General features: G+C 40.7%; 1 protein-coding gene across 1 annotated transcript in view; it reads right to left on the bottom strand.

Annotated features, from left to right (window-relative positions):
- Nucleotides 1-4,836: 4,836 nt before the first annotated feature.
- Nucleotides 4,837-27,805, bottom strand: part of ACTR6 (actin related protein 6) — a 39,151-nt gene continuing 16,182 nt past the window's right edge. The window contains exons 3-11 of the mRNA XM_089694171.1: nt 26,070-26,138; nt 25,475-25,598; nt 25,247-25,382; nt 25,017-25,073; nt 22,941-23,039; nt 22,788-22,866; nt 17,649-17,820; nt 11,784-11,922; nt 4,837-5,109 (exon numbers count right to left, since the gene is read on the bottom strand). Coding sequence (XP_089550297.1) covers nt 4,980-5,109; nt 11,784-11,922; nt 17,649-17,820; nt 22,788-22,866; nt 22,941-23,039; nt 25,017-25,073; nt 25,247-25,382; nt 25,475-25,598; nt 26,070-26,138 — 1,005 coding nt within the window. The 3' untranslated portion in view covers nt 4,837-4,979. The remainder of the gene's footprint in view (nt 5,110-11,783; nt 11,923-17,648; nt 17,821-22,787; nt 22,867-22,940; nt 23,040-25,016; nt 25,074-25,246; nt 25,383-25,474; nt 25,599-26,069; nt 26,139-27,805) is intronic.

Below are 27,805 nucleotides of genomic sequence, written 5' to 3'. Positions count from 1 at the left end.
GTGAATCCCCCTGCGAAAACTTCTTTCTTCGGGGATTTAAAGGTATTCTACCCGTGTAATAAATGTATTATATGCAGGTGTGATAATACTCGTAAAAGGAAAATGGACACATTTGCCTCAACATCAACCGGGAAGTCCTATGGCATTAAGCAATGTATAACGTGTAATAGTAAATATGTGGTCTACCTCCTCAGTTGTCCCTGTAACAAGCAGTATGTGGGGCGGACAACTAGGTGCCTACAGGACCGTCTGCGGGAGCACGTAGCGAACATCAAAAAAGGCTATAAGGACCACTCGCTATCCAACCACTTTAGACTGTTCCATATTAGCGACCCTACCTCTTTAAAGTTTGTGGGTATAGAGATGGTGTCACCGCATTGGAGGGGACTTCACAAGACCAGGACAGTCTCTCAGGCTGAGACCCGTTGGGTCTATGAATTACGCACCCTTTACCCTCATGGACACAATGTTGAGGTGGATATCAACTGCTTCATTGCCAATAGCTAGGACATGGATACTTCTCCCATTATTTACAATATTTCAGAATATAGTGTAGTGCAGATTTTATCCATATTTTAAATTTTAAGTTTTATGGTTTATTGTTTATGGTTCTACCAGTGTATTTTTGTACGCAGCACCTAGATGGGCCCCTTTAGTCTTGGATAATGTAGAGAGCTATAAATGGTGAAATGGGATATAGTTTTTCTGTATTATAGGACCATTAAGTCTGTGTAATTAACACCCCTTTACACATTAGCCCCTAGTATATAATCACAGGGTACTAGGATATTATGACCCATAATTTGGATATTTCCTTAACGTTAACAGACTATGCCCCAATTTATTATAGGGGCACTCCTTTTAAGATGCCTGTGTGCAATTTTGGGATTTTCAATGTATATTTTTTGTGTTTTGGTATTTACCTTTATGTTTTCATCTATGGGTAACCGATTACAGCCCCTATGCCATGGATATAATAATTATTGTAAAGTGGGGTTCTGGCTTTTACAGCACCTTATTGGTGCATTCCCACATATCTTCTAACAGTGGCCCAAAGTCGGGTCCCTCTGTTTGTAGAGGGAGGGTATCTGTATACCTCTGTGATAGGATCATCCACCCCCCTATCACCGTCTATGGGGAACTAACGTTTGAGTATGTACCTATTTTTCTATTTCTCTAGCAGCAGCTGTAGATCTGCACAGTCTACTGTTTTGATCCATGGCAATATGGCGGCGCATGCTTAGTTTAATACTGCACAGCCGCGACCCACGGCAAAATGGCGGCTATCCACGCATGCGCAGTACCGCTTTTCGAACTCCGGACGATAGAGCGGGATTTTCGCGCATGCGCGAACCGCGTTTAAAAGGAAGTCTTGCTGTCACACTGCTAGTGGCATCCATCCTCTGATGAAGTGCATTAGCACGAAAGGCCTCAGGAGGAGCCAGTAGCAAGTGTGACTTCCTGACCACTGAGACCATGAGGAGGTCCAGTGGTCTCTGATCTTTACCACTGCCGAGTTAGTACATTTTTTGTTCTCATACTTACCAGTCCATATATTGGCTAATGGTAGCTGTATGTACATGTGACCATGGCTTTATGATTGTTGCTCCAATAAAGTTTTGAACCTACCACACTATTGGCGTTCCCTTTTTTCCCTGACTCTCCTGTTGGAGGGTTGCAGATTTATACCTTCCACTTTTGGGGTACCTGGAACCAGAAGGGGGATCCCTGTCTACTTATCATCTGGGGCGAGAGGGTCTCTGGATCTGGAGGTATTGCTACACCCAAGGCTGATGTCAGTGTTTAAGAGGGGGATCCATGTGTTTCCTGGAGCTGCATGCCTGGCTGGTCTTCTGGATAATATTACACGCAGGCGCATTTAAAATGTGCGGTCGGTGAGTGCGCATTTTTGCTATTTGATTCCAGTCACCTAATGAGGAGAAGGCCTGCACATATTTGATTTTATTATTGTGAAAAAGACTTTATGAACTATTTCTATACTAATTTTTAATTTTTATAATTTTTTAAATCACATTATAGCGCTGCACTATATATATATAATGTTTCTGTTATGAGGTCCAGTGATCCCTTGAAGTGTTTCAGCGGCTGGTTTTTCTGAGCGCTCGCTATATTTACATTTGATTTTTAACTTTGCTTATTGAATGGGTATTCTTTGGATTCATCTCAAGCATGTGCAAAGCAAATATGACAAAGGGATTTTTATTTTGCACATGACTGGATGATTCTCTACTCTTAACAAATCCAATCCACCAACTCTCCAAGGAAACTTGTTAATGAGAGACACCTGTAGACTGCCATTGCTGGTCTGTCTTTCTGAAAATGCAAGCTGTTTGGCTATCACAATGGACCCTCTTGCTTCACTGCTTTGAGTCACTAACCTGCAACAAGAGTTCAGTTAGCATTTTTAGACAGTCCCAGTGTGATGCTTTTATCCTGAGTGAAAATGGTTTTCTAGTAACCATGAAATCTGTCTTTTTTTCTTCCAATTTATTCAGTGCTGATTAGAGGAAAATAGATATAGATGCCCTGGATCAGCAACCAGGGTGCCTTGAGGATTCTTCAGGGGTGCCTTGGCAAAATGTCTAAAAATTGCCCAAAACTTGTATACAAGCCAGCGGGTGGAACAAGCCTGCCTTTTATGAATTCTTATACTGTACCGCGCTCCAATATTATCAACCTTTTGTGATTAACCTTTTTTGGTTGTGTGAATTTCTTAATATACCACCTATAATCCAATCATTACTTACTTCTATGGTGCTTAAATATACAATTAACATAAATTAATTTATAAATATGAATTAAAAAATTATATGTGATTATAACAAATATTAATAAAAAATTAATGAAAAATTGGAATGTCAATTCTATGTGAATAAAATAATAAAAAATTAATAAAACATTAAAAAAAAAAAAAAAAAAAAAAAAGGGAATGTCAATTATTTTCTTTAAATTTGAGATGGTGTTGTTATTCAATTTAGTTAATGTGATAAGTCTGTGTTGGCAGCTTGAACCTCTCCCTCGTCTCCTCTCCTCAGCTCAGCTTTCTCAATTGTGCTTTCTTCACTGGCTGCTTTGTTTATTCCTCCATATACGGAACATGCAGAGAAGGGAAAAGAAACATAGTGTCTTATCCGGGATATAAGTGATTTATTGCTCTTTGATCTCCCACTCACATTGTGTAAATGTAAATAACGCTTTGCATACAATGTATCAAGATCGTGCTTCAGACAGCCTGGCTGATGTGTTTGCTTGCAGTAAATATACTCACCTTTCCTCTGTGGATGCGTGATAACGTCACCGCCCCTCCCCTACGCGTTATGCTACAGGGACTCGTAGCTTCCTCTGGGGGATGTGGATTTGCATTCCATCATTCACAGAGGCTATTTATATCCTGCTGGCTCCATTTTTGCTGTGATTTGTTAAGCTAGGAGTGTTATTTACATTTACACAATGTGAGTGGGAGATCAAAGAGCAATAAATCACTTATATCCCGGATAAGACACTATGTTTCTTTTCCCTTCTCTGCATGTTCCGTATATGGAGGAATAAACAAAGCAGCCAGTGAAGAAAGCACAATTGAGAAAGCTGAGCTGAGGAGAGAGGAGAGGAGACGAGGGAGAGGTTCAAGCTGCCAACACAGACTTATCACATTAACTAAATTGAATAACAACACCATCTCAAATTTAAAGAAAATAATTGACATTCCCTTTTTTTTTTTTTTTTTTTAATGTTTTATTAATTTTTTATTATTTTATTCACATAGAATTGACATTCCAATTTTTCATTAATTTTTTATTAATATTTGTTATCACATATAATTTTTTAATTCATATTTATAAATTAATTTATGTTAATTGTATATTTAAGCACCATAGAAGTAAGTAATGATTGGATTATAGGTGGTATATTAAGAAATTCACACAACCAAAAAAGGTTAATCACAAAAGGTTGATAATATTGGCGCGCGGTACAGTATAAGAATTCATAGTTTAATTTCATACACCTAGAGAGGGTGGAATTAGTGCCTGGCGATCCAATATTTAATAAATATTCACTTAAGCACACAATTAACACTAATAATAGAGTAAGTTAACTACTGGAGGCTCACAAATAACTATTCTATTAAGCCTCCTTTTAGCTACACAAAGCCATAGGTTTTCATTGTGCACCATTATGACTTTCTAACCTCCGGCATCCTGACAACCAATGACATCATCAGTTGATAAGGAGGATGTCAGTTGCCTGCATAGCATCCTAGTTTTCCCCTCCCCTGCCCGTCTCCATCAGTGCTGGGGTCACATTAGCTCCGTGATGGAGAAAAACTGAGGGAGAAGAGAAACACTGGAATACTCTGTACCAGTGTGCAAAAGTGTATTTGCTTTAGAAGAATAAATCACCTCTAATGTTGGGTGCCCTACATGTGTGGATGTTGCTGCATTATATAAAACTATTAGAATAGTTTTTCACATTTTAGAATGGGGTGCCCTTTTATAATTTTGGACAGTCTTGAGGCACCCCATTTTAGAATGGGGTGCCTCGGGACTGTCCATAATTTTAAAGGGTGCCTTAACTGAAAAAAGGTTGAGAAACCTTGCCCTGGATTAGGTGAAATTATTTTAACCACACTTTATAAGTGGTTCTTTAGTACCAGTTTCAGAATCCTTTACCTCCTTAATGATAGTGGAATGTTCATTATATGCACAACAGTAAGTGGACAGCCAGTACAAAACTGATTGCAGGAGGTAAATTTACCCTACAAGCTGATATCTCTAATAATTCTGTCTAATCTAAAATCTCACATGCATACAATTCCAAGACATTTAAACAAGTCTTTTTTAATTCATACAAATACAGCAGCACTTGCAGATATCAAAATCTAATAAATAATGCTCATGAACTGATTTCTATTTACAGTACTAAAATTGTTTAAAAAAAAATCAAACTGTACAGAGAATTAATTAAATATCAAATTTCTCTTCACAGATCAAGTGCCCATTCTCTTCATAGTCCTCTCTTGTCACCACCATGTCTTCAAAATCATCATTTTCTGATATCAACTTCCCACCCTCCCAGGAATAAGTAATAGGGCTGGGGAAAAAAAACAAGGAAATCACTCAGTCATGCTCTATATAAAGAAAAGTATTAAAAGTTTAAATAAAGTTACTATATATATATATTTTTGGTTTTTTTTGCAGAAATGCTTTAAAGGATAAGTATACTGAAAGTACATACTCTAGCTCCCAATTTAAACTACCCACTCCATACCTGAGCATCACAGCCTGTCATGCACAGCAAGCCCGTAAAGACATTGCAGCTGCGATACATGGGTAAGCAGCTGGAAGGGGATAGGTGGTTTAGGTCAGGGGCTTATTAGCCCCTCTTGTGAAGACAAAGTAAGAAAAAAATTTTTTCTATAAAATACACCATCAAAAAAGGTTTTAAAAAGTATGTGTATATATATATATATATATATATACAGTTGTGTCCAAAATTATTCAACCCCCAATGCTGTAAAGGGGTTTAGGGACTATAGTGTACATTTGGAATTGTATTCAGAATCAAATCCTACAAGGACGTTGTAACTACCCAAATGCAACTAAAATGACATCAATTGTTTATGTAATACAGTAGTAAATGGTTCTTATGTGGTTTCTTCATTGCCACAATTATTCAACCCCTTAAAGACTACCACTCTGAAGAACAGAGGTTCATACAGGTGCTTTCCATCAGGTATTGAAAACACCTGTGGATGTCACCGAGCAGCAATCAAGCATAATAAGCACCAATTAGGCAGCTTTAAAATGACTGTGATACTCAGCTCCTTCTAGACATTTACTGGTGTGGTTACAAACATGGTGAAGGCAAGAGAATGGTCCAGGAAGACAAGAGAAGAGGTGATTTCTCTTCACAGGAAGGGCAATGGCTATAAGAAGATTGCAAAGATGTTAAACATACCAAGAGACACCTTAGGAAGCATCATTCGCAAATTCAAGGCAAAGGGCACTGTTGAAACGCTACCTGGTCGTGGCAGAAAGAAGATGCTGACTTCGACTGCTGTGCGCTACCTGAAGCGTAGAGTGGAGAGAAGTCCCCGTGTGACTGCTGAGGAACTGAGAAAAGATTTGTCAGATGTGGGTACAGAAGTTTCAGCCCAGACAATAAGACGCACACTGCGTAATGAAGGCCTCCGTGCCAGAACTCCCAGGCGTACCCCCTTGCTGTCTCCAAAGAATAAGAAGAGTCGACTGCAGTATGCCAAAAGCCATGTGGACAAACCACAAAAGTTGTGGGATAGTGTTCTGTGGACTGATGAAACAAAATTAGAACTGTTTGGGCCCATGGATCAACGCTATGTTTGGAGGAGGAAGAACAAGGCCTATGATGAAAAGAACACCTTGCCTACTGTGAAGCATGGTGGAGGGTCAATCATGCTTTGGGGCTGTTTTGCTTCTGCAGGTACAGGGAAGCTTCAGCGTGTGCAAGGTACCATGAATTCTCTTCAGTACCAGGAGATATTGGATGGAAACGTGATGCAGTCCGTCACACACCTGAGGCTTGGGAGACGTTGGACCTTTCAACAGGACAATGATCCCAAGCATACCTCCAAGTCCACTAGAGCATGGTTGCAGAGGAAAGGCTGGAACATTTTGGAGTGGCCATCGCAGTCACCAGACTTAAATCCGATTGAGAACCTCTGGTGGGACTTAAAGAAAGCAGTTGCAGTGCGCAAGCCTAAGAATGTGACTGAACTGGAGGCCTTTGCCCATGAAGAATGGGCGAAGATACCCGTAGATCGCTGCAAGACACTTGTGTCAAGCTATGCTTCACGTTTAAAAGCTGTTATAACTGTAAAAGGATGCTGTACTAAGTACTAAGATTGAATGTCACTTGGGGGTTGAATAAAACTGATAATGCTGTGAGCACAGAAAAGACATTTGTGGTTATTTCATTATAACTGTTATGTTATATTTGTCTGACCTACAAGTGCCTCTTTAATGTAAATGTAAGCAAGATGACTGAATGATCAAAAGCAATGTCAAACTGGCCAAAACACTCAATTTCAGTGGGGGTTGAATAATTTTGGACACAACTGTATATATATATATATATATATATATATATATATATATATGTATATAAACAAAATATAGTTTCCAGAGGTGGGCAAATTGCTGCAGCCATGCAGGGAGCCAGAACAGGCATTGTCCCAGATCTGGATGACGATGACTGGGATGAGATGTGGGTATTCTCATTATCAAGACAGTTCTTGGCTACATCAGTTGATCCATTAGACGTTTCTACACTGTGTCTACCTCAATCTGCTGGGATTGATCCAGACCAGTAATCTATATGCTGGAGCTGTTCCCAAGTCCAAGCCAGTTTCATAGATATTTTTTTTTTTGTAACTGTTCTACAATACAACTCTACTGGCAAGAAGTGGTTACTTGTGCCAGATCACTTTCCACCATCCCAATTACACCTTCCATAAATGTTTGCTTATTAGGATTGGTTGATAGTTTAGCACCCACTATAGCAATTAGAACTTATTATTCTACGCTTAGTCCATTATTTTGTCTTAGGAAAACCAAATGCACCCACAGTGAAAGCCTTAATCAAAGGGGCCTTACCTTTCCACAAGTCCACATCAGCTAATAAAGGTGTATCTAAAGGTGTACGTCTGACAAAGTTGGTGGCTGCTAAACAAATATCCACATGGATATTGTTTTTTTTTTAACCCACTCTGTTGCATGGCTGAACATGGTCTCTGGATTTGATTCATGTTTGCTCGTGTTACTGAATGTCTGCTATATATTGGGATTGTTTTACTCTGAGACTATCTTGGACATCACTTCAAGAGATGAGATGCACCCAAAAGTAGGGTTTATGGGCCCTCTGGAAATTATTTTGTTTTTAGGTAGGCTTAACTTCTGTATTACTATTTGGTGACACCGCAGTGTAAAGCCGGCCATACATGGATCAAAATTTGGCTAGTTCAGCAGGGACTGGCCGAATTTCAAACCATGTATGATCTGTTGTACAACTTATGTACAAGCAGCCTGTCGGGTTTTTCCCTTAATGATCAGTGCTGCCAGCTATTGCCCGCAACACTGATCAATGTATTCTGACAGTGAGAGCTCCTTGCTGTCAAAATACAATACCACAGTGGGAATGATTCCCCCATTCAATGTGTGGCTACGGGAATTTGCCAATTTATTTTCATTCAACTGACTGGTTGAATGAAAAAAAAAAAGAATTAATCCTGCATGGCCAGCCTAAAAGGTATAATTCTAGTACCATCATTTACAACCCAAATTCCAAAAAAGATTGGACGCTGTGTAAAAATCTACATAAAAACAGAATGCAATGATTGCAAATCTCAAACCCATATTTTATTCACAATAGAAAACATCAAATGTTTAACTTGAGAAAATGTACCATTTTAAGAAAATAATAAGGTCATTTTGAAGTTGATTGCAATGCATCTTAAAAGTTGGAACAGGGCAACAACAAAAAAAAAATCTGGCAAAGTGGTACTAACAAGGAAGAGTTGGAAGAACATTTTGCAACTAGTCAGTAACATGATATAAAAAGGGCATCTTGGAGAGTAAGAGGGGTTTATTTACAGTGCATCCAGAAAGTATTCACAGCGCTTAACTTTTGCAACATTTTATTATGTTACAGCCTTATTCCAAAATTGATAAAAAACATTTCCTCAACATTCTACAAACATCCAGTTTGGAATAAGGTTGTAACATAACAAAATGTGGTAAACGTTAAGCGCTGTGAATACTTTCTGGATGCACTGTACTAAAGCTGGTTAACTCAGAATCTGGTGCACCTGTGCATGGTAGCCAATCGGCTTCTAACTTCAGCTTGTTCAATTAAGCTTTGACAATAAAACCTGGAAGCTGCTTGGTTTCTATGCAGGAGTGCATGAGATTGAGTGAACAAGCTTTAGTAAATAAACCCCAGAGTGTCTCAGAAGTAAAGATGGTCAGAGGTTCACCAATCTGCGAAAAGTTGCATCTAAAAATTGTCAATTTGAGAATAATGTTCCTCAACATAAAATTGCATCATCTACAGTACATATTATCAAAAGATTGCAAATCTGGAAAAATCTCTGTACAATGGACAAGGCAGGAACACAATATTGGATACCCATGATCCTCGGACTCTGATACAGCACTGCAGTAAAAACAGGCATCATTCTGTGCTGGACATCACTGCATGGGCTCAGGAATACATGCAAAAACTACTGTCTGTGAACACAGTTCACTGTGCCATCCAAAAATGCACTCCAAATGTTTGCTTTTTTTTTTTTGGCAACCATGAGTGCTGCATCCTCTGGACTACACAGAAGAGGAACCTTCCAGCTTGTTACCAGCGCTCAGTTTAAACGCCTGCATATTTGATGGTACAGGCAGTTTATACATCTGGAAAGCCACCATCAATGCTGAAAGATGCACTATATTGCCAAAAGTATTGGGACGTTTGCCTTTACATGCACATGAACTTTAATGGCATCCCAGTCTTAGTCCGTAGGGTTCAATATTGACTTGGCCCACCCTTTGCAGCTATAACAGCTTCAACTCTTCTGGGAAGGCTGTCCACAAGGTTTAGGAGTGTGTCTATGGGAATGTTTGACCATTCTTCCAGAAGCACATTTGTGAGGTCAGGAACTGATGTCAGACGAGAAGGCCTGGCTCACAGTCTCCACTCTAATTCATCCTAAAGGTGTTCTATCAGGTTGAGGTCAGGACTCTGTGCAGGTCAGTCAAGTTCCTCCACCCCAAACTCACTCATCGTTGTCCTTATGCACTGGTGCGCAGTCATGTTGGAACAAGAAGGGGCCATCCCCAAACTGTTCCCACAAAGTTGGGAACATGAAATTGTTCAAAATATCTTGGTATGCTGCCACGTTAAGAGATCCCTTCATTGGAACTAAGGGGCCAAGCCCAACCCCTGAAAAACAACCCCACACCATAATTCCCCCTCCGTCAAACTTTACACTTGGCACAATGCTGTCAGGCAAGAACTGTTTTCCTGGCAAACGCCAAACCCAGACATGCCCATCGGATTGCCAGAGAAGCGTGATTGGTCACTCCAGAGAACATGTCTCCATTGCTCTAGAGTCCAGTGTTAGCGTGCTTTACACCACTGCATCTGCCATTTTACATTGCACTTGGTGATGTAAGGCTTGGATACAGCTGCTCAGCCATGGAAACCCATTCCATGAAGCTCTCTATGCACTGTTGTGCTAAGCTGAAGGCCACACAAAGTTTGGAGGTCTTTAGCTATTGACTCTGCAGACAGTTGGCAACTTCTGTGCACTGTATGCTTCAGAATGCGCTGACCCCGCTCTGTCATTTTACGTGACCTACCACTCCATGGCAGAGTTGCTGTTCTTCCCAGTTGCTTCAACTTTGTTAAAATACCACTAACAGTTGAGCGTGGAATAATTAATAGCAAGGAAATGTCACGGATGGACTTATTGCACAGGTGGCAACCTATCACGGTACCACGCTTGAACTCACTGAGCTCCTGAGAGCAACCCATTCTTTCACAAATGTTTGTAGAAGCAGTCTGCATGCCTAGGTGCTTGATTTTATACACCTGTGGCCATAGAGGGGATTGGAACACCTGAATCTAATAATTTCAAGGGGTGTCCCAATACTTTTGGCAATGTAGTGTATATCCAGGTTTTACAGCAACATATGCTCAGGAAAGAATGGGACAACAGGCATCTCCCAAAACTCTAGCAACTAGTCACTCTGACTCTCTACAATGCCCTTTTTAAATCCAATCATATTACTGACCTGCTGCCAATTAACCTAATTAGTTGCAAAATGTTCTTCCAGCCCTTGTTAGTACCACTTACTTTGCCAGCTTTTTGTTGACCTGTCCCACCTTTTTTTGAGGCATGTTGCTGCCATCCATTTCAAAATTATCTTATTTTGTTCTTAAACTGGTGCATTTTTCTCAATTTAAACACTGTGAATAAAATATGGGTTCATGAGAGTTGCAAATCATTACATTCTGTTTTTGTAGATTTTACACAGCGTCTAAACTTATTTGGAATTGAGGTTATATAGTTAACTGTAAAGTGATGAGCTATAGAGGCTAATAAAGCGTTGTCTATGGACATCTTTGTTGGTGCAAAAAATGAGGATTATATTGTCTTTGTGTGCACTAAAATAACTATTGCATTTTTGCTGAAAATATACATTTGATAAACTATAGTACAAATATTGTGTGATATAAAAATTCAACTGCAATCATTTTTTGTTACAGGTTCTCTACTTTCAAAAATATAGGTTTTGGGGGGTTTAATTGCATTATGTAACAAATGTGCATTTGTGCAGAAAAAGGAAAATAAAGGCTCCAGCAGTAAAAAAGTTCAAAAAGAAACTAACTGGGAACGATACTGGTACTGCAATTGCTGACGTGCTTTGGAAAATGCTAGTTGAATGGCTGTTTCTGGCTGCAATACTTTGAGACACTGTATTATAACAAGTATTCAGCTTAGCAAAGCCAGAGTTCCCAATCTGCATGCTTCCAGGTAAGTGACAAAATGCTGAAGAAATTATTCAGCAAGACAGCAAAGAAACTAGTAAGAGGTCAGCAACAACATAAAAAAGGCTGCATGGTGATGCAGGCACAATAATGCACCAGACCCAGTGTGACAGTATTTATAGACACCATGAAGCAATGATTACACATTTACAAACTGAATGTCCACTGCTCCAACACACAATACTTACTTCTCAGGTAAAATAACAGACACATCATAGTCTGTAGGAGTAAGCTTTCGCACCTCTGAATACACTCGCTCTTTAAATCCTGGAATGTGGGAATTTCCTCCAGTAAGGATGATGTTCTTATAAAAATGAGGCTGCATTTCTATCATGGAAAAGAAAAACAATCGGGTTTTCTTTGTTAAGAAATACAAAAGTGGACTGAATTTAAAAAAACAAAAAACAACTGACTTTAGATCTGCTGATCCAACAAAAAAAAAAAAAAAGGTATTTTTGTACTAAAAACCTAGTTCATGGGGTGACACAGCAGTCTACCTGGTATATGCCCTGCCACCTAGGAGACGGGGCAAAAAGCAGCTGAAGGCTCAATAACTCCCACAGGGCCTATCCCTGTGCACAAGAAGTCAGTTTAACTAGCCAAAAGGTAAAAGTGAGTCCTAACAATCACATGTGCTATAGCTAAATGAATTCAGCCTATTGGTTATTAAACAAAAACATGACAGCCTCCATCTGACTACAACAGTAACTACAATGAGGGCCAGTGTTGAAGGCATCAAATTGACCAGTTTCTGAGATCAATAAAAATTAATGGACAAGTTTTGCATTCCTATAGACTTGCATTGTGATTGCAAAACCTGTTCGAAGTAAACAAACGCCTGTCAACACAGGCTCCAAAAGGTGTCACAATATAAGTACCGTATTAATAGAAACATACTGGATTAATTAAAGGTTCAAAGTACTCAAAACCAATATTTAATATAATGGCATGTTTGCAACATTCATTAGGCATTATATTATAGTAGTTATAGTAGTGCAATTCCTGTTGCTATATACCCCTTTTGGCATGCAACCCTATCTGAATAAGCTTCTCTGAATAAAGTTCAGTGTCTTCACATGTATTGCATCTCAAGACAACCAGATTGTTGTTTATTTATGACAGGGGTATTGCATTAAATTTCAAGGAGGTCTGCTAACTAAAATCTTCTTCTGGTCAAGGTCTGAAAATAAGTGTCCCCATTAGTTTTCCCCCTTACATCAGGTTCCCCCTCCAGAGTAATTTATTACACTGGGTGCCACCATCAGACTTCCCCCATAAATCAGTTGCCACTGTCAAAGTACCCCCCTATATCAGGTGTTCCCATCACAGTGCCCCCATACATCAAGCATTTCCATCAGTGTGCCCTCTTACATCAGGCATTCCCACCAGAGTGCCCCCTATACCAGGTTTCTACATCAGAAGGCCCCCTTGCATTTGGTGTCTCCCATCAGTGTGCCCCCTTACATCAGTTGTCCCCATTAGAGTGCCCCATTATATAAGGTTCCCCCATCACAGTGACACCTTAGATAGGGTGTGCCAATTAGCGTGCCCCCTTACATTAAGTGTCCCCATCAGGGTGAAACTTTTCAACATGTATCCCCATCACATCCGTTGGCCCCTTCAGAGTGCCCCTTTACATCAGGTATCCCCATCACATTGCCACCTTACAGCAGGTATTGCCGTCAGAGTGCCCCACTCAAAGTACCCCTTTCCATTTCCCCATCAGAGTGCCCCTTTACATCATATTCTCCACCACATGTGCCCTTTCCATCACATGTGCCCATCAGAGTTCCCCTTTCCACAGTATGTGCCCATATGTGCCACTTAACATAAAATGTGCCCATCAGAGTGCCCCTTAACATAAAATAAGCAGCATGCTGATGGGCACATTTATATTAAGGGGCACTCTGATGGGCACATATTATATTAAGGGGCACTCTGATGGGCACATACAGTTGCAAGAAAAAGTATGTGAACCCCTTGGGATTACGTGGAGTTTTGCATGAATTGGGCATAAAATGTGCTCTGAACGCCATCTAAGTCACAAAAATAGAACACAGTCTGCTGAACATAATACTACACAAACATTAGATGTTGCCATGGTTTAATTGCACATAACATGTAAACATTCACAGTGCAGGGAGGAAAAAGTATGTGAGGCCCTAGCTTAATGACTTCTCCCAGAGCTAATTGGAGCCAGGAGTGATCCAATCAGTGTGATGATATTGGATGTGTTACTGACAGCTGTCCTGCCCTTAAAAAACACACACCTGTTTTGGGTTTACTGGTTTCAAGAAGCACTGTCTGATGTGAACCATGCCTCGCAGAAAAGAGCTCTCAGAAGACCTACGATCAAGAATTGTTGACTTGCATGAAACTGGAAAGGGTTACAAAAGTATCTCCAAAAGCCTTGATGTTCATGTGTCCACGGTAAGACACACTGTCTACAAATGGAGAAAGTTTAGCACTGTGGCTACTCTCCATAAGCGTGGTCGTCCTGTAAAAATGACTGCAAGAGCACAGCGCAGAATGCTGCATGAGGTAAAGAAGAATCCCAGAGTGTCAGCTAAAGACCTACAGAAATCTCTGGCACATGCTAACATTTTTGTTGACACATCTACAATAAGGAAAACATTAAACAAGAATGGAGTACATGGGAGGACACCACGGAGGAAGCCATTGCTGTCCAAAAAGAATATTGCAGCACGTTTGAAGTTTGCAAAAGAGCACCTGGATGTTCCACAGCACTACTGGCAAAATATACTGTGGACAGATGAAACCAAGATTGGAGTTGTTTGGGAAGAACACACAACACTATGTGTGGAGAAAAAAAGGCACAGCACACCAACATCAAAACCTCATCCCCACTGTAAAACATGGCGGAGGGAGCATCATGGTTTGGGGCTGCTTTGCTGCCTCAGGGCCTGGACAGATTGTTGTCATTGATGGGAAAATGAATTCCAGAGTTTATCAAGACATTTTGCAGGAAAACGTACGACCATCTGTCGGCCAACTGAAGCTCCGCAGAGGATGAGTGATGCAACAGGACAATGACCCAAAGCATACAAGTAATTCAACAAAACAATGGCTGCAACAGCACAGAATACGCCTTCTGGAGTGGCCCAGTCAGAGTCCTGACCTCAACCCGATTGAAATGCTGTGGCATGACCTTAAGAGAGCGATTCACACCAGACATCCCAAGAATATTGCTACACTGAAACAGTTTTGTGAAGAGGAGTGGTCCAAAATTACTCCAGATCGTTGTGCAGGTCTGATCTGCAACTACAGGAAACGTTTGGTTGAGGTTATTGCTGCCAAAGGAGGGTCAACCAGTTATTAAGTCCAAAGGTTCACATACTTTTTCCTCCCTGCACTGTGAATGTTTACATGTTATGTGCAATTAAACCATGGCAACATCTAATGTTTGTGTAATATTATGTTCAGCAGACTATGTTCTTCTATTGTTGTGACTTAGATGACGTCCAGAGCACATTTTATGCCCAATTCATGCAAAACTCCACGTAATCCCAAGGGGTTCACATACTTTTTCTTGCAACTGTACGTACATGTGTTGAATAATATTCAAACTAAATTTAGATGTAAATATGGAAAATATTATGTTCCATTAATGGCCCAAAGCATGTATGTGACATATTTGTTACACTGTACAGCATAAAAAGAAAAGAAAAAGTGCATTCATATGTTGATATCCGTACACTTACTGTTATTGAAAGTACAGATATGCAGGCCATAGATGGGTCAAAAATCAGCCGATTTTTCTTTTAAAAAAACGAAAAATCGGTCGTTCAAGAGGCCGATGTTACCAGCAACGGTAAAAAAAAAAAATCAGCCGGTTTTCATCCCGTCTACAGCTGGCAAAAAGTGTCCCTGCAGAGAGCTCCGCTATTTCTTTGACAGTTCCTCGACATTTATAGCAGTTGCAACAATGTATTTGTATCCATTTAGGATACAGATGTTTTTATTCAGAAACAAATAGATACATTGTTGCAATCGCTATAAATGTCAAGGGGCTGTCAAAGAAATAGCGGAGCTCTCTGCAGGGACATTTTTTGCCGTACTGGAATTCCTCTTCTTCATCCTCTTCTTCTTCTTCATCCTCTTCTTCTTCTTCATCCTCCTCTTCTTCTTCATCCTCCTCTTCTTCTTCATCCTCCTCTTCTTCATCCTCTATTTCATCTTCTTCATCCTCTTCTTCTTCTTCATCATCCTCTTCTTCTTCATCCTCTTCTTCTTCCTATTCTTCTTCCTATTCTTCTTCTTCATCCTCTTCTTCATCCTCTTCTTCTTCATCATCCTCTTCTTCTTCCTATTCTTCTTCATCCTCTTCTTCTTCCTATTCTTCTTCATCCTCTTCTTCTTCCTATTCTTCTTCCTATTCCTCTTCTTCATCCTCTTCTTCTTCATCCTCTTCTTCTTCATCCTCTTCTTCTTCATCCTCTTCTTCATCCTCTTCTTCTTCATCCTCTTCTTCTTCATCCTCTTCTTCTTCTTGTCTTCCTCTTGCAGGTCACTGCTCATGCGCAGATTTTTTTATCGGTAAAAAGATCGGCCGATTTGCCCATCATTGCCGCAAAAATCGTCCGATCGGCTAAATCGGCCGATTTTTTCCAACTTTACCGATAAAAAAAATCTGCCAAAATACCGAAAAACGGACGAACAATTAACCCACTAACGATCCGAACAAAAAATCGGCCGATTTTCGACCCATCTATGGCCTGCAATAGTCCAAGGCCTGTATCTAACAACCTTACAATGGTAAAAAACACCCATGCATCAGCCATTGACCCTTCCCTAGAAGGAAGTCTGTCTCGTGCACCTGTAAAGTAATGTATATAGACGTGCATAAGCTGACATCTATGAACTCTGCGGGGCATATAAAATATTTAGTAATCCTGTATTTATCCCACCTCCACCTAACAAATGTACTTCTATTTGCTCCATCAGCTTATCCAGGCACCGTTATTTGCCTTCTGTATTTCTTGACCCTCCCTCTTAGATTTTTAGTTCTAATGAGCAGGGCCCTTTGTCTCCTACTGTATTACATTGTAAAGACAGACAGTACGGTCTGTCTTTTTGCAAAGCGCTGCATAACCTGTTTGCGCTATATAAATCCTGTACAATAATAATATATATCAATATATACAGGATTACAATATAAACCCATGCAAATGCAAATGCATATGCCCTTGGACAAAGGAACAACATTAATCATAGATAAGTGATTGAGCAAGGTTTGTATTCAGAATAAAAATCCCACAGAGTGTCCACATACATTCCATGATAGGTATCATATGAATTGTAATAAATGGGTACTTATCAGTCCTTAGCAGTGAACAAAACTTGGAACTTGACCAATTTCCCTGAAACCATGCCAGCTGTCTCTGGAGAGCTTAATATTGTATAGCACACTGAGCCTGCATTCACGCTTGTGTGGTGTGGGACACCACATGTGATTCAAACAGTAAACGCACCGCATTTTTGTGCAAATCACATGCAATGTCTGAGCAGTGCAAATTATGCCATTCATTTTCTATGGCTCAAATCGCACCGCAACTAAATGGTGCATGACCCTTTTTTTTGCCACACCTGAATTGGATCGCATGGGTGTTCACACCCATGCGATCCGATTCTGGCAAACGTACAGCATTTTGTTAGCAGTTTCGGGGTGTTGTTAATTTAACATTGACATCCTAGATTGTAAGCTCAAAAGAGCAGGGCCCTCAATCCCCTCATGTTTTGCATTGTATTGGTATTGTTCTGTCACATGTTCTGTCCCCCTCTGTAATGTACAGCGCTGAGCGAACTATTGGCGCTTTATAAATACTGTATAATAATAATAATATAATAATCCACAGCAGCTTGCATGGATTTGGTGCGTTTCCTGCATCGTGTCAGTGTGAACCTAGGCTGATATGTTATAATCAATAGCATGGTAGATCTATATTTTATTTGAACTAACTAGAAGAAAAAAGGTGCGTATTCATCCAATTAGTTTCCTAATGCAGACAAACAGACATTAAATGCACACCAACCTTCAGGTAGATTGTTAATGGAATGTACAATGGCTTCTGGAATACCCATTTCTTGGATTCCTATATCAGATGGATGGAAAAGTATCTCTGGTACTGCAAACCGTTCATTAGTTAGACGAAGTATCTGCTCCCCAGCTGTTGGCTTTCCATTAAACACCATCTCCTCCCTTGGCTGTTAAAAGATCACAGCACTCAGTAAACACCTTTTTGCTATGATTTCAAAGCAAGCAAAGCAAAACACCTAGAGTCCACAAAATGTAAAGAAATCATGATCAAACCTGCAATCAGATGAATACTGGTAGAAAATTTTTTATTTTTTATTTTATTTTATAAAGAAAGGTCCAATTGAGAAGCTGATGCTAGCATATCTAATGAGAGAAGAGGACCAAAATAATGATGACAGTTGACATGAGAGCCAGGCAACCTGCACATATGAAGTCAGCAAATGACTGCTCCAATGTTTGTCTCATGAAGGGTTTCTTTTGAAGTAATCCTTAGGATTTATAGACTACCGTATGACATAAAACTGTAATAGATTCATTCAACATGCCTAATCTGTATAGGGGGATATTAACCAGTTTCTTTTTAATAAGGTGACTTCTAATTGGAGCTGATGTTCAAATAGGAAGCAACTGAAAGTAAAATGTGCCAGGTACTTTATTCTATATTGTTATGGCTATCCACTGAATCATGTAGCAGAGCAGGAATTTCAACATATAAATTGTAGTGCCTAAACTATGTTTAACCTCCCTGGCGGTCTAACTAATCAATATTTTTGAATGTCAAAGCGGTACTTTTTTTTGCATGGAAATTTGTTTTTTTTATATTGCAGGCCTGTAATTGTTAGGAATAATTCACTTAAATCTGTCCAAACAAGAGTCTAGTAAACATCCCGGGTATGATAAAGTTTGAAACAAGAAATCATAAATTATAATATAATAAATATTTATAAAAAATAATATAATAATAATAAATTTAATTCAATAATGCATTCAAACTAAAAACACTGAAATTTGAAATAGAGCGCCAAGTTCGCACATCACTGAGCAAAGTCGCAAAATCGTTTTCAGTGTCTGATGACGAATTTCCCCACAAATCATTATCACTCAATTCTGCAAGTGGTTCTAATTTACTATCGCTGTTCTCTAGCTGGTCTAAAATCGCTTTTTACCTAAAGGGACGCCATGGACATTTCTCAGTTTCCAGGCAGAAAGAACAGTAAAAATGCAGGCAGGGCACAGGACAAAGCACTAGAGACAAAACTGAGGTGGAATGCTTTGATACAGTAATGTAATACTAACAGATTACAATGTATTGTGTGTATGTCATGTTTTTACTTTTTTGAATATCCCGCAGGTTCTGCCCCCCCATGTGTCCCGACACTCGCATGGAACGGAACCCGGAAGACGGATGCCGGAACTGGCCGGGGGACACAGAGGGAGGACCTCGTGGGATCGCAGGACAAGGTAAGGCTCAAGGGAGTGCTGCATTGTAATCCCCAGTGTTGCTCGGGGTTACTGCTTTTGGTACTCGGAATTACCACCAGGAAGGTTAAAGGAGAAGCACAGCCAGCTGCACTTCTGTGGATCACAGGAGTGTAGTTCGTTCTGCACTCCTGTGACCCGTTTCCAGCTGACAGCAGGCTGAAGCCCACTGTCGGCTGACGTCACTCAGCCGGTCCAGGCTGGAGAAAAATCCCAACTTTAAATTCGGGATCCACCCCAGAGTCTGGAGAGGCACCTGGCTCAGCCTCTCAGCGAGCCGCTGACAGCCTGATCCTAAGCCAACTGGTCCCTCCCCCTTCCAATGAGCGCAGAGGGGGCCAGAGCAGAGAGAGGTGACTGACAGTCACCACTCTCTACTCAGAGCGGCTGTGAGAACTCAGCATTCAGCGGTCATGTGATCGCTGAGTTCTCACACTTAGAGCCAGCGGGGGACAGATGCTGCATCCATCTAGGTAAGTATAAATGGGGGGGGGGGGGGGGGGAGGTCCTACTTCTCTTTTAATGTACTTTTCTTTTATACCAACAGACTGAAGTTAAAGTGGCAGTTCAGTCAAAATCTAACGAAGGCTACATCTACTCCATTCCCCATTCTTAGACTATTCTATCTACCCGGAAAGATGCTTATTCTTGCCTATTCTGAATTCGCTCCGGTCCAGGCACATGACCGGGTTCCAACACTGGCATCAGTGTAGAGGGGGGCAGCCGACAACAGATTCCCCATATGGACGACGTCACCACACAGGCATTTGCAGCCGTTGTTGCCGATCTCTCTTCATCACTGAAGCTGACCTGGAGAGATCGTGTGACTGGACTGGAGCAAAGCATCTTTTCTTTCACAGGGTAGATAGAATAGTCTTAGAATGTGGGTGGGAGTAGATTTTGACTGAACTTCCACTCTAAGCAAATAGTCAAAATAAGAAAATGAATATACTGTATACAAAGTACTATTTAATCTGTTAATTTTATCCGGAGGACCCCATGAAGTATGTTTATATTAACAGTGAAACGTGTATACACGAAGTAGCAGCTTGCTGTCAATCACTAGGATGCAGGTTGTGACAAAAAAGTACAACAGTACAAACCACTCTGTCTGCGCATGAGTAGCAACAAGACAATTGGGCTAATAAAACAACACATTTAACAGATTTACCGTATTTGCCGGCGTATAAGACGACCCCCTACTTTTCCTGCTAAAATGTAGTGTTTGGGCTATACTCGCCGTATAAGACTACCCCTCTTCCAATGCACACCAGTGGGAGGAATAGTGCCCCATCATCAGTGTCAGTGGGGGGAATAGTGCCCCATCATTGGTATTAGTGGCAGGAATAGTGCCTCATCATTGGTGTCAGTGGGAGGAATAGTGCCCCATCATTGTATTAGTGGGGGGGAATAGTGCCCCATCATTGGTGTCAGTGGGAGGAATAGTGCCCCATCATTGGTATCAGTGGCAGGAATAGTGCCCCATCATTGGTATCAGTGGGAGGAATAGTGCCCCATCATTGGTATCAGTGGCAGGAATAGTGCCCCATCATTGGTATCAGTGGGAGGAATAGTCTCCCAACATTGGTGTCAGTGGGAGGAATGGTGTCCCATCATTGGTGTCAGTGGGGGGTGGAATAGTGCCCCATCATTGGTGTCAGTGGGGGGTGGAATAGTGCCCCATCATTGGTGTCAGTGGGGGGTGGAATAGTGCCCCATCATTGGTGTCAGTGGGGGGGGGGAATAGTGCCCCATCGTGGTGTCAGTGGGGGGGGGGGGGAGGAATAGTGCCCCATCGTGGTGTCAGTGGGGGGGAAGGAATAGTGCCCCATCGTTGGTGTCAGTGGGGGGGGGGAATAGTGCCCCATCATTGGTGTCAGTGGGAGGAATAGTGCTCCATCATTGGTATCAGCGACACCAATGATGGGGCACTATTCCTCCCACTGACACCAATTACACTTGCTGACCCTGTTCTAGTATGGTGCTGCTGCAGCCAGCATATGTGGTTGCAGCAGCACCTCTACACTGAACACTTACCTGCTGCTCCTGCACTCGATTTTCGCGGGGCCGCTCGGCTCCGCCCCCTCGCCGGTGATTGGCCGCCTGTGTGCCTTTCCTGAGCTACAGTTCTGGCGGCCAATCACCGGTGAGGAGGCGGAGCCGAGCAGCCGCGCGAACATCCAGTGGCCGAACTGAAGGAGCAGCCGTGCTTCCTGGACCGGACAGTCGTGGGACCGGAGCCAGGTAAGAAACAGCCCCTGCCCACCCCTGTACTTAGTGTCCCTTCCGTTGGAAGAGGGGGGGCGGCGGCGGCACCGCGCCGCCCCCCTAAAAAGTGTCAGTATGCCGTATATCGGCGTATAAGACGACCCCCAACTTTTGAGAAGATTTTCAAGGGGTAAAAAGTCGTCTTATACGCCGGCAAATACAGTAATTCATACTCCCAAAACCTAAAATGTGAATCTAGCCCAAAACTCTTAATTCAAATTCTCTGCCCCCCTCTTTTAAGTTTTTTTTTTTTCTTTCAATATTACCAGTGGCCTATCTAATAAGAATTTAGACAACCATATACTATAATTTTAAACATGCTAAAGGATAGCAAATATACGTACAGTAAGCATCTGACAGTCATTGAGCTGAATAGCCTATCAATTTCCCTGCATTTGTTAAAGAGAATTAATAAATTAGTTATCCTTTAGGCTGAGTTCACACAGGCTTCAGCTTTAAGTGTAGTGTGAACACCAAGTTTTTTTTACAAAGCATTTGCTGAGTTTTCAACAAGCTTAGGTGTGCTGTCACTTTAAACCAGCTGCTAGCTGGCTTCAGAGCTATTAGCATTCACCGAAATGTGACAAGCAACTTAATGTTTGCTGCTGCATGTGTACAGCCCTGAGTGGCTGCATGCCCTAGTTTAGGTGGGCAACAAGGGGAACAGCTCAACTGTCTGCTTTTACTGACCCTTGTGCGAACGAGCCCTAAAGGCTTATAGAAAGTTGCTCAAAACATGCCAAATGCTTTATAAAATCTTGCTGTTCTAGGCCTGTTTCACTTGGGCTTCAGCTTTTATAGCATCAGTGTGAACAAGCGTCTATGAAACTTTCCGCAAGCTTCAAGTAGCTCTCTCTAAGCCTTTAAAGTCCCCTTCAGCTTCTGCTTGGAAATGTTATACACAGATGGGAGTATGGATTGTCACTTTAAACAAACTGCTAGCAGGCTTTCCATAATCTTCAAAGCACGCTGAAGCCTGCTAGCAGCTTGATTAAAGTGGCAATCAGCACTATTTGGTTCAACTTTTACAAACTGGGGCTGATTGGTACTTTAAAAGCTTCAACAAAGTTTGCTGAAAGCTCTGTAAATTCTTTGTGAAAGTTTGCTGTCCACATTGCTCTTACACAAGCTAGGAACTGTGTGAACTAGAAACATGACTGATAGTAGTAACAAGAAAAACTAGTGTTGGGTCTCAAAATTGGCAGTGGTCGTAGAAATGTATGTTTCTGTTGCCCAAAAAAAATAGCTCTTCATCTTCTCATGCTGTACTGAAATCAAGTTTCTGATTGTTGCCCAAACAGACAGATGGAGCTCACCCCTTGGTTTTTATAACAGCCGCACTATGTTTTAGGGATCTACATTTAGGGGTTGAGGAAGAACAAAATACCTTAATATACCCTTTCTTGATTGTGCTGAAATCTGGAAGTACATAATCCACCATCAGAGAATTATCTTCCCCTTTCAATCTGTAAAAAAATATTTTGTCACTTCTGTCATTATCAGCAGACCACATGCAAAATCTTTTTCTCTAGATACATACTTTGCAGCCTCCATGTCTTTATAGAAATCAGCAGCCACATAGCAGACATCTTCTTTCACTTGGTTGATTACATGCGTCTCATCCATTACATGTAACTGTCTGCAGAAATAAATATTTACAACAAATAAGCAGAACAATATTGTTGTACCACCAAGGCTTGCATGAAAACCTTTACAAGCTATGGGATCTGGGGAAGTTTCGGCATGTCACGCTTGATCTCAGTTATAAATTCATCTTAACTGACCAATACAATTTCTTGCACTCATTATCTACTTTAATATCCATCTGGTAGATATTCTTATTGAAGACAATCAACTTATTTAACAGTGAAAATACTAGTAAATAAGGGCCACTTTGTCTATATGTGATTTTTTTTTTTGTGTATAGAAAAGTAAAAGATGCTCCAATGACACTGGTGTCACAAAACACTATGGGGTTTATTTACCAAGACTGGAAAGTGCAAAATCTGGTGCAGTTCTACATAGAAACCTTTCAGCTTCCAGGTTTTATTACCAAAGCCTAACTGACTAAGCTGAAGTTGGAAGCTAAATGGCTATCATGCACTGCTGCACCAGAGTCTGACTGCTCCAGTTTTAGTAAATCTCCCCCTATGGGTTCTAAAACAGGAACACAGAAGCTGCTTGCCTTATAGTCTGAAATTCCAAAGAGCAGGCAGGATGGGGGAATGGATTATTTAAAGTGATACTAAACCCAGGACCCTGCATTCACTATATCTGTTCTCCCACAGTACACACAACATGGAAATGCAATTATTTTAGTAAATATAAACTGAAAAATACCTTTTCTCATCAGCAGTTAGAGCGGTCTTGTGACTTCTATCACTGTCCAGCAGAGCACTGGTTAAAGCTTGTAGGAGGAGTTTTCTTTCTGTTCTAGAAGGATGTAAAACCCCTGACCTCTGTCTAGATAGTGCTGATTGGCTCTGTGTTGATAACATGCACTCTCCCAAGAAAATAAAAAACTTTCTAACAATACACACTAAACTGAGCATGTGCAGAATGGCTATGGTTCAGTCTGTCTTATCAGGAGATAAGAGGTGGACATTTGAACAAGAGGAGGAGCGGAAAAGTCAGGATCAAACAGCCTTTTTATACAATGCAGAGGATTAACCCCTTAGGTTCCACAGTGAGTATAACAAGCATGCTTTACTGCATATACAGAGTGATTTTATGGTTGTGGGCTTAGTAACACTTTAATTCTCTGAATTATGTATGCACATTTCAGCTTGATATAAGTTCTTTAAGACCTGATTCTCACATATTCTGTGCGAATTGAAGCTCAGGTTTCACAGCTAATTGGCACAGCAGTTGTTCAGCAGTTCAGGTCAGGTTTACATCAGGTTCAGATCAAGATTTTTTCCCGTTCACACATATGCGGTTTAGAAATGGTTCCTATAAAAGTCAATAGCCTGTAATCTGCACCCGAGTCGGACCGCACTGCTCAGAAATCAGACAGCACTCTTTTCCAATCTGCCCCACCAGTGCACTGTTTATATATATGTGAATTGTATTGGTTTGAACCGCATCCAATCCGCATGAAGTGTGAAATAACATTGCTTCCTATGGTGCCTGTTCACATATATCAGGTGTACTGGCAGAGCGGATTGAAAAACAGTCATGTCCGATTTCTGAGCAGTGCAGTCCAGTTCAGGTGTGGATTACAGGCTATTGAACCATTTCTAAACCGCACACGTCATCAGTTGTGAACAGGATAAAATCCTGACCTGAACCTTATCTAAACCTGACCTGAACCACTAAACAACTACTGTATCAATTAGCTAACTACTGTCAATTCAGCAACTAAGAATAGACTGGTAAAAGCATCCTTGAAGCTTCACCTGCTGCCTATAAAAGTATTGGATATTTATATGCAATATTCCTTATATACCCATGTAAAAAACTGCCCAGCTCTGTGATACTAAAGCAAAAAAATGCTTCCTACAGAATTTGAAATAAACAAGATTCAGGTGATCAGGAAGACAATTTTGTTGTGGCAGAAAAAGGTGTGTAGAGAAAGACAAAACATATGTAAGATTTTCATTTTCAGTGTACTTACCTGTATGAGATAATCTCCTTTAGATGGTTTGTCAACAGTTTACCACCAACATTGATTCTAAAAAAGTAAAACAGTGGAAAAAAAGCTAAGGATTACTGAATTACTGCTGGCAAACTGTGATGCTTGAACCAATATAGAAATGTATGTGCTATGCCAGGACTTGTACAGCAACAGTCACAAGATGCCATTACTTTTCCAAATGATTGTACTTAGTCAGTCCAACAACTCACCTTATTATTCCTTCTTGTTTTTTCTTGCTTCGACAGTACGGTACAATGTGTGTGAATGAGTAGCCAGTGTCCACGATGATGCAGCATAATTCCGATGGGTTGTCATGGAAGTATCGGTGTGCGCTGAGAGCCCCAGCTTCAAAATACGTAAAAATAAACAACAACGTTGAAGTATGTTACCTAGTGTACAGCTATGTAGAGGAAGACTAAATATGAGCAGATACTCACGGTTCACTCTTAGAGCTGCCTGGAACTGATATTCTTCAAACAAAATCTCATTCATTGACTCTTGAATTGAACTGAAGTTAAAATATGGCTCTGTAATGATGATGCTTGTTTCTCCAAAGTCTACCTTTTGGGGACAACATATTAATATAATCACTACTAAATAAAAACAAGACAATAACTTATGCAGACTAGAGCAGGCCATACATGGGTCGAATTCCGAACGATATTTCGATCAAAAACATTGTTCATTCTGTAATCCGATGGTGCCACCAATGATTTTGAAAATCGATAAACGAAATGGGGACGAACCACGAAAATCGGCTGGTGCCATTGCTCCACTAACAGAGCGAAAATCAGCCAATTATTCTTAGGTCTGATTTTCAAACAAAAAATCGTTTGAAAATCGACCGATGTATGGCCGGCCTAATATTCCAATAAGACATACAGACATCTTACAGGAACCCAATATGTTGTATCACAGCTACAATAATACATATACTATCCTGCAAACACACCTGTAGCCTAAATAGAGCTCTTCATAATTCAGTAGATAACATTTAAAAATGCCTATAGGATGTTATAAAAAGTAACTTACCTGGAACATTTCCTTTCCAAAAAGATAATCCCATACTTGTCTTTGGACATCCCAGTTCACTAAATAACCCTGTTATCATAAAAAACAATTTTGTTTATGACTAGAGCATATAGTATACTGATTCAAACTGAATATAGTAAATGAACCATCAACTACTGTTATAATCACAGAAAATCTATATGTGGCATTTCATTTCATCAAAGACCCAGACAGGGGTGGACTGACAACTCATGGGGCCCCCGGGCAATAGGGGATCAAGGGGCCCCTGTGTCCTTGCCCAAACTCAAAAAAGCCTATGAAAAAGGTACCAGGGGCATCTCATGGGGCCCCCTACTGACACCAGGCCCTCGGGCAGTGCCCGAGTTTCCAAATGGTCAGTCCGCCCCTGGACCCAGATTTAAATAGAAAGCTGATTTATAAATAAATTCGATTACAGCAATTATGTAACTTCAAGTCATTATTTTAATGAAACTGGAGTTCCCCTTCTATTAGACAATGCTTTTCACTTAGAAGAGTGATGGCAGAAAAAATACCAAGTGGCCCATTGTATTTCCCATTTTTATATATTTGTTTTTTTTAACTTTTTTTGTATAGATTTAGATGGACTGGCTCACTACCTCTGCTGGAAGTCTATTCAAAGCAGTAACTACTCTTTCAGTAAAATAATGCTTTCTAAGATTGGTTTTTGACTTTCATTCTGCTAGTTTGAGGTCACGTGCCCATGTTCTTGATCTTAGTTTCACATTAAAAATACTTCCCTCCTGAACCTTATTCATCCCCTCGATGTATTTAAAAGGTTTCAACCATGTCTCCCCTTCTACTTCTTTCCTCTAGACCAGGGGTGGGCAAACTTTTTGACTTGAGGGCCGCAATGGGTTCATATATTGGACCCGGGGGCCGGACCAAGAGTAGATGAATGATGTGTATGTGTCATCCATAGTAAGTATAGTAATATTCCCCCATAGTAAGCATAGTAATTAATCCCCCATATAGTAATTTATCCCCCATAGTAATTCATCCCCCATATAGTAATTCATCCCCCATAGTAATTCATCCCCCATAGTAATTCATCCCCCCTATAGTAATTCATCCCCCCTATAGTAATTCATCCCCCATATAGTAATTTATCCCTCCTATAGTAATTCATTCCCCATATTCCCCTGTGTCAATTTACTTACCTTTGCTCCGCGCGTTCCTCTCTCCGTGTTCCCGCGCCGTTCCGGTCTTCAGGGCGTGACTCCCCTCACGTTCGTCACGCTGCCCCGCCTACACACATCCTGACAGCCAATGTATCACGCTCCGCGGGCCGGATTAAAAGGTCCGCCGGGCCGTATACATAGTTTGCCCATTGCTGCTCTAGACTGTACATATTAGGCTCCTGAAGTCTCTCCTGATGTTTTATCCCTCAGACCTTTTACTATTTTTGTTACCCGTCTCTGGACTCAATCTTATCAATATATTTTTTGTAAGTGAGCTCTCAAAAACTGGGCACATTATTCTAAATGACAGTATGTATAAAAAACCCTCAGTGCAAAAAAACTTCCTATACAACATATTGTGCAGCTAGCATATAATGTGTTCCCAGATGTAAACCGTAAATCAAATAAAAATGCAGCACCTGCAATATAAACTCAAATAGTGCTCATAATACAAACATGCATAAATGAATAGTGAAACAAAAATAGTGTACGCGTTACGTCACGTCACGTGACTTCATCAGGACTACTCCTGATGAA

The sequence above is a fragment of the Staurois parvus genome, unplaced genomic scaffold, assembly GCF_062004578.1.
Source record: "Staurois parvus isolate SC_StPar_1 unplaced genomic scaffold, SC_StPar_1.0 ptg000025l, whole genome shotgun sequence".
Taxonomy (NCBI): domain Eukaryota; kingdom Metazoa; phylum Chordata; class Amphibia; order Anura; family Ranidae; genus Staurois; species Staurois parvus.
This window is presented reverse-complemented; position numbering and strand designations above follow the sequence as displayed.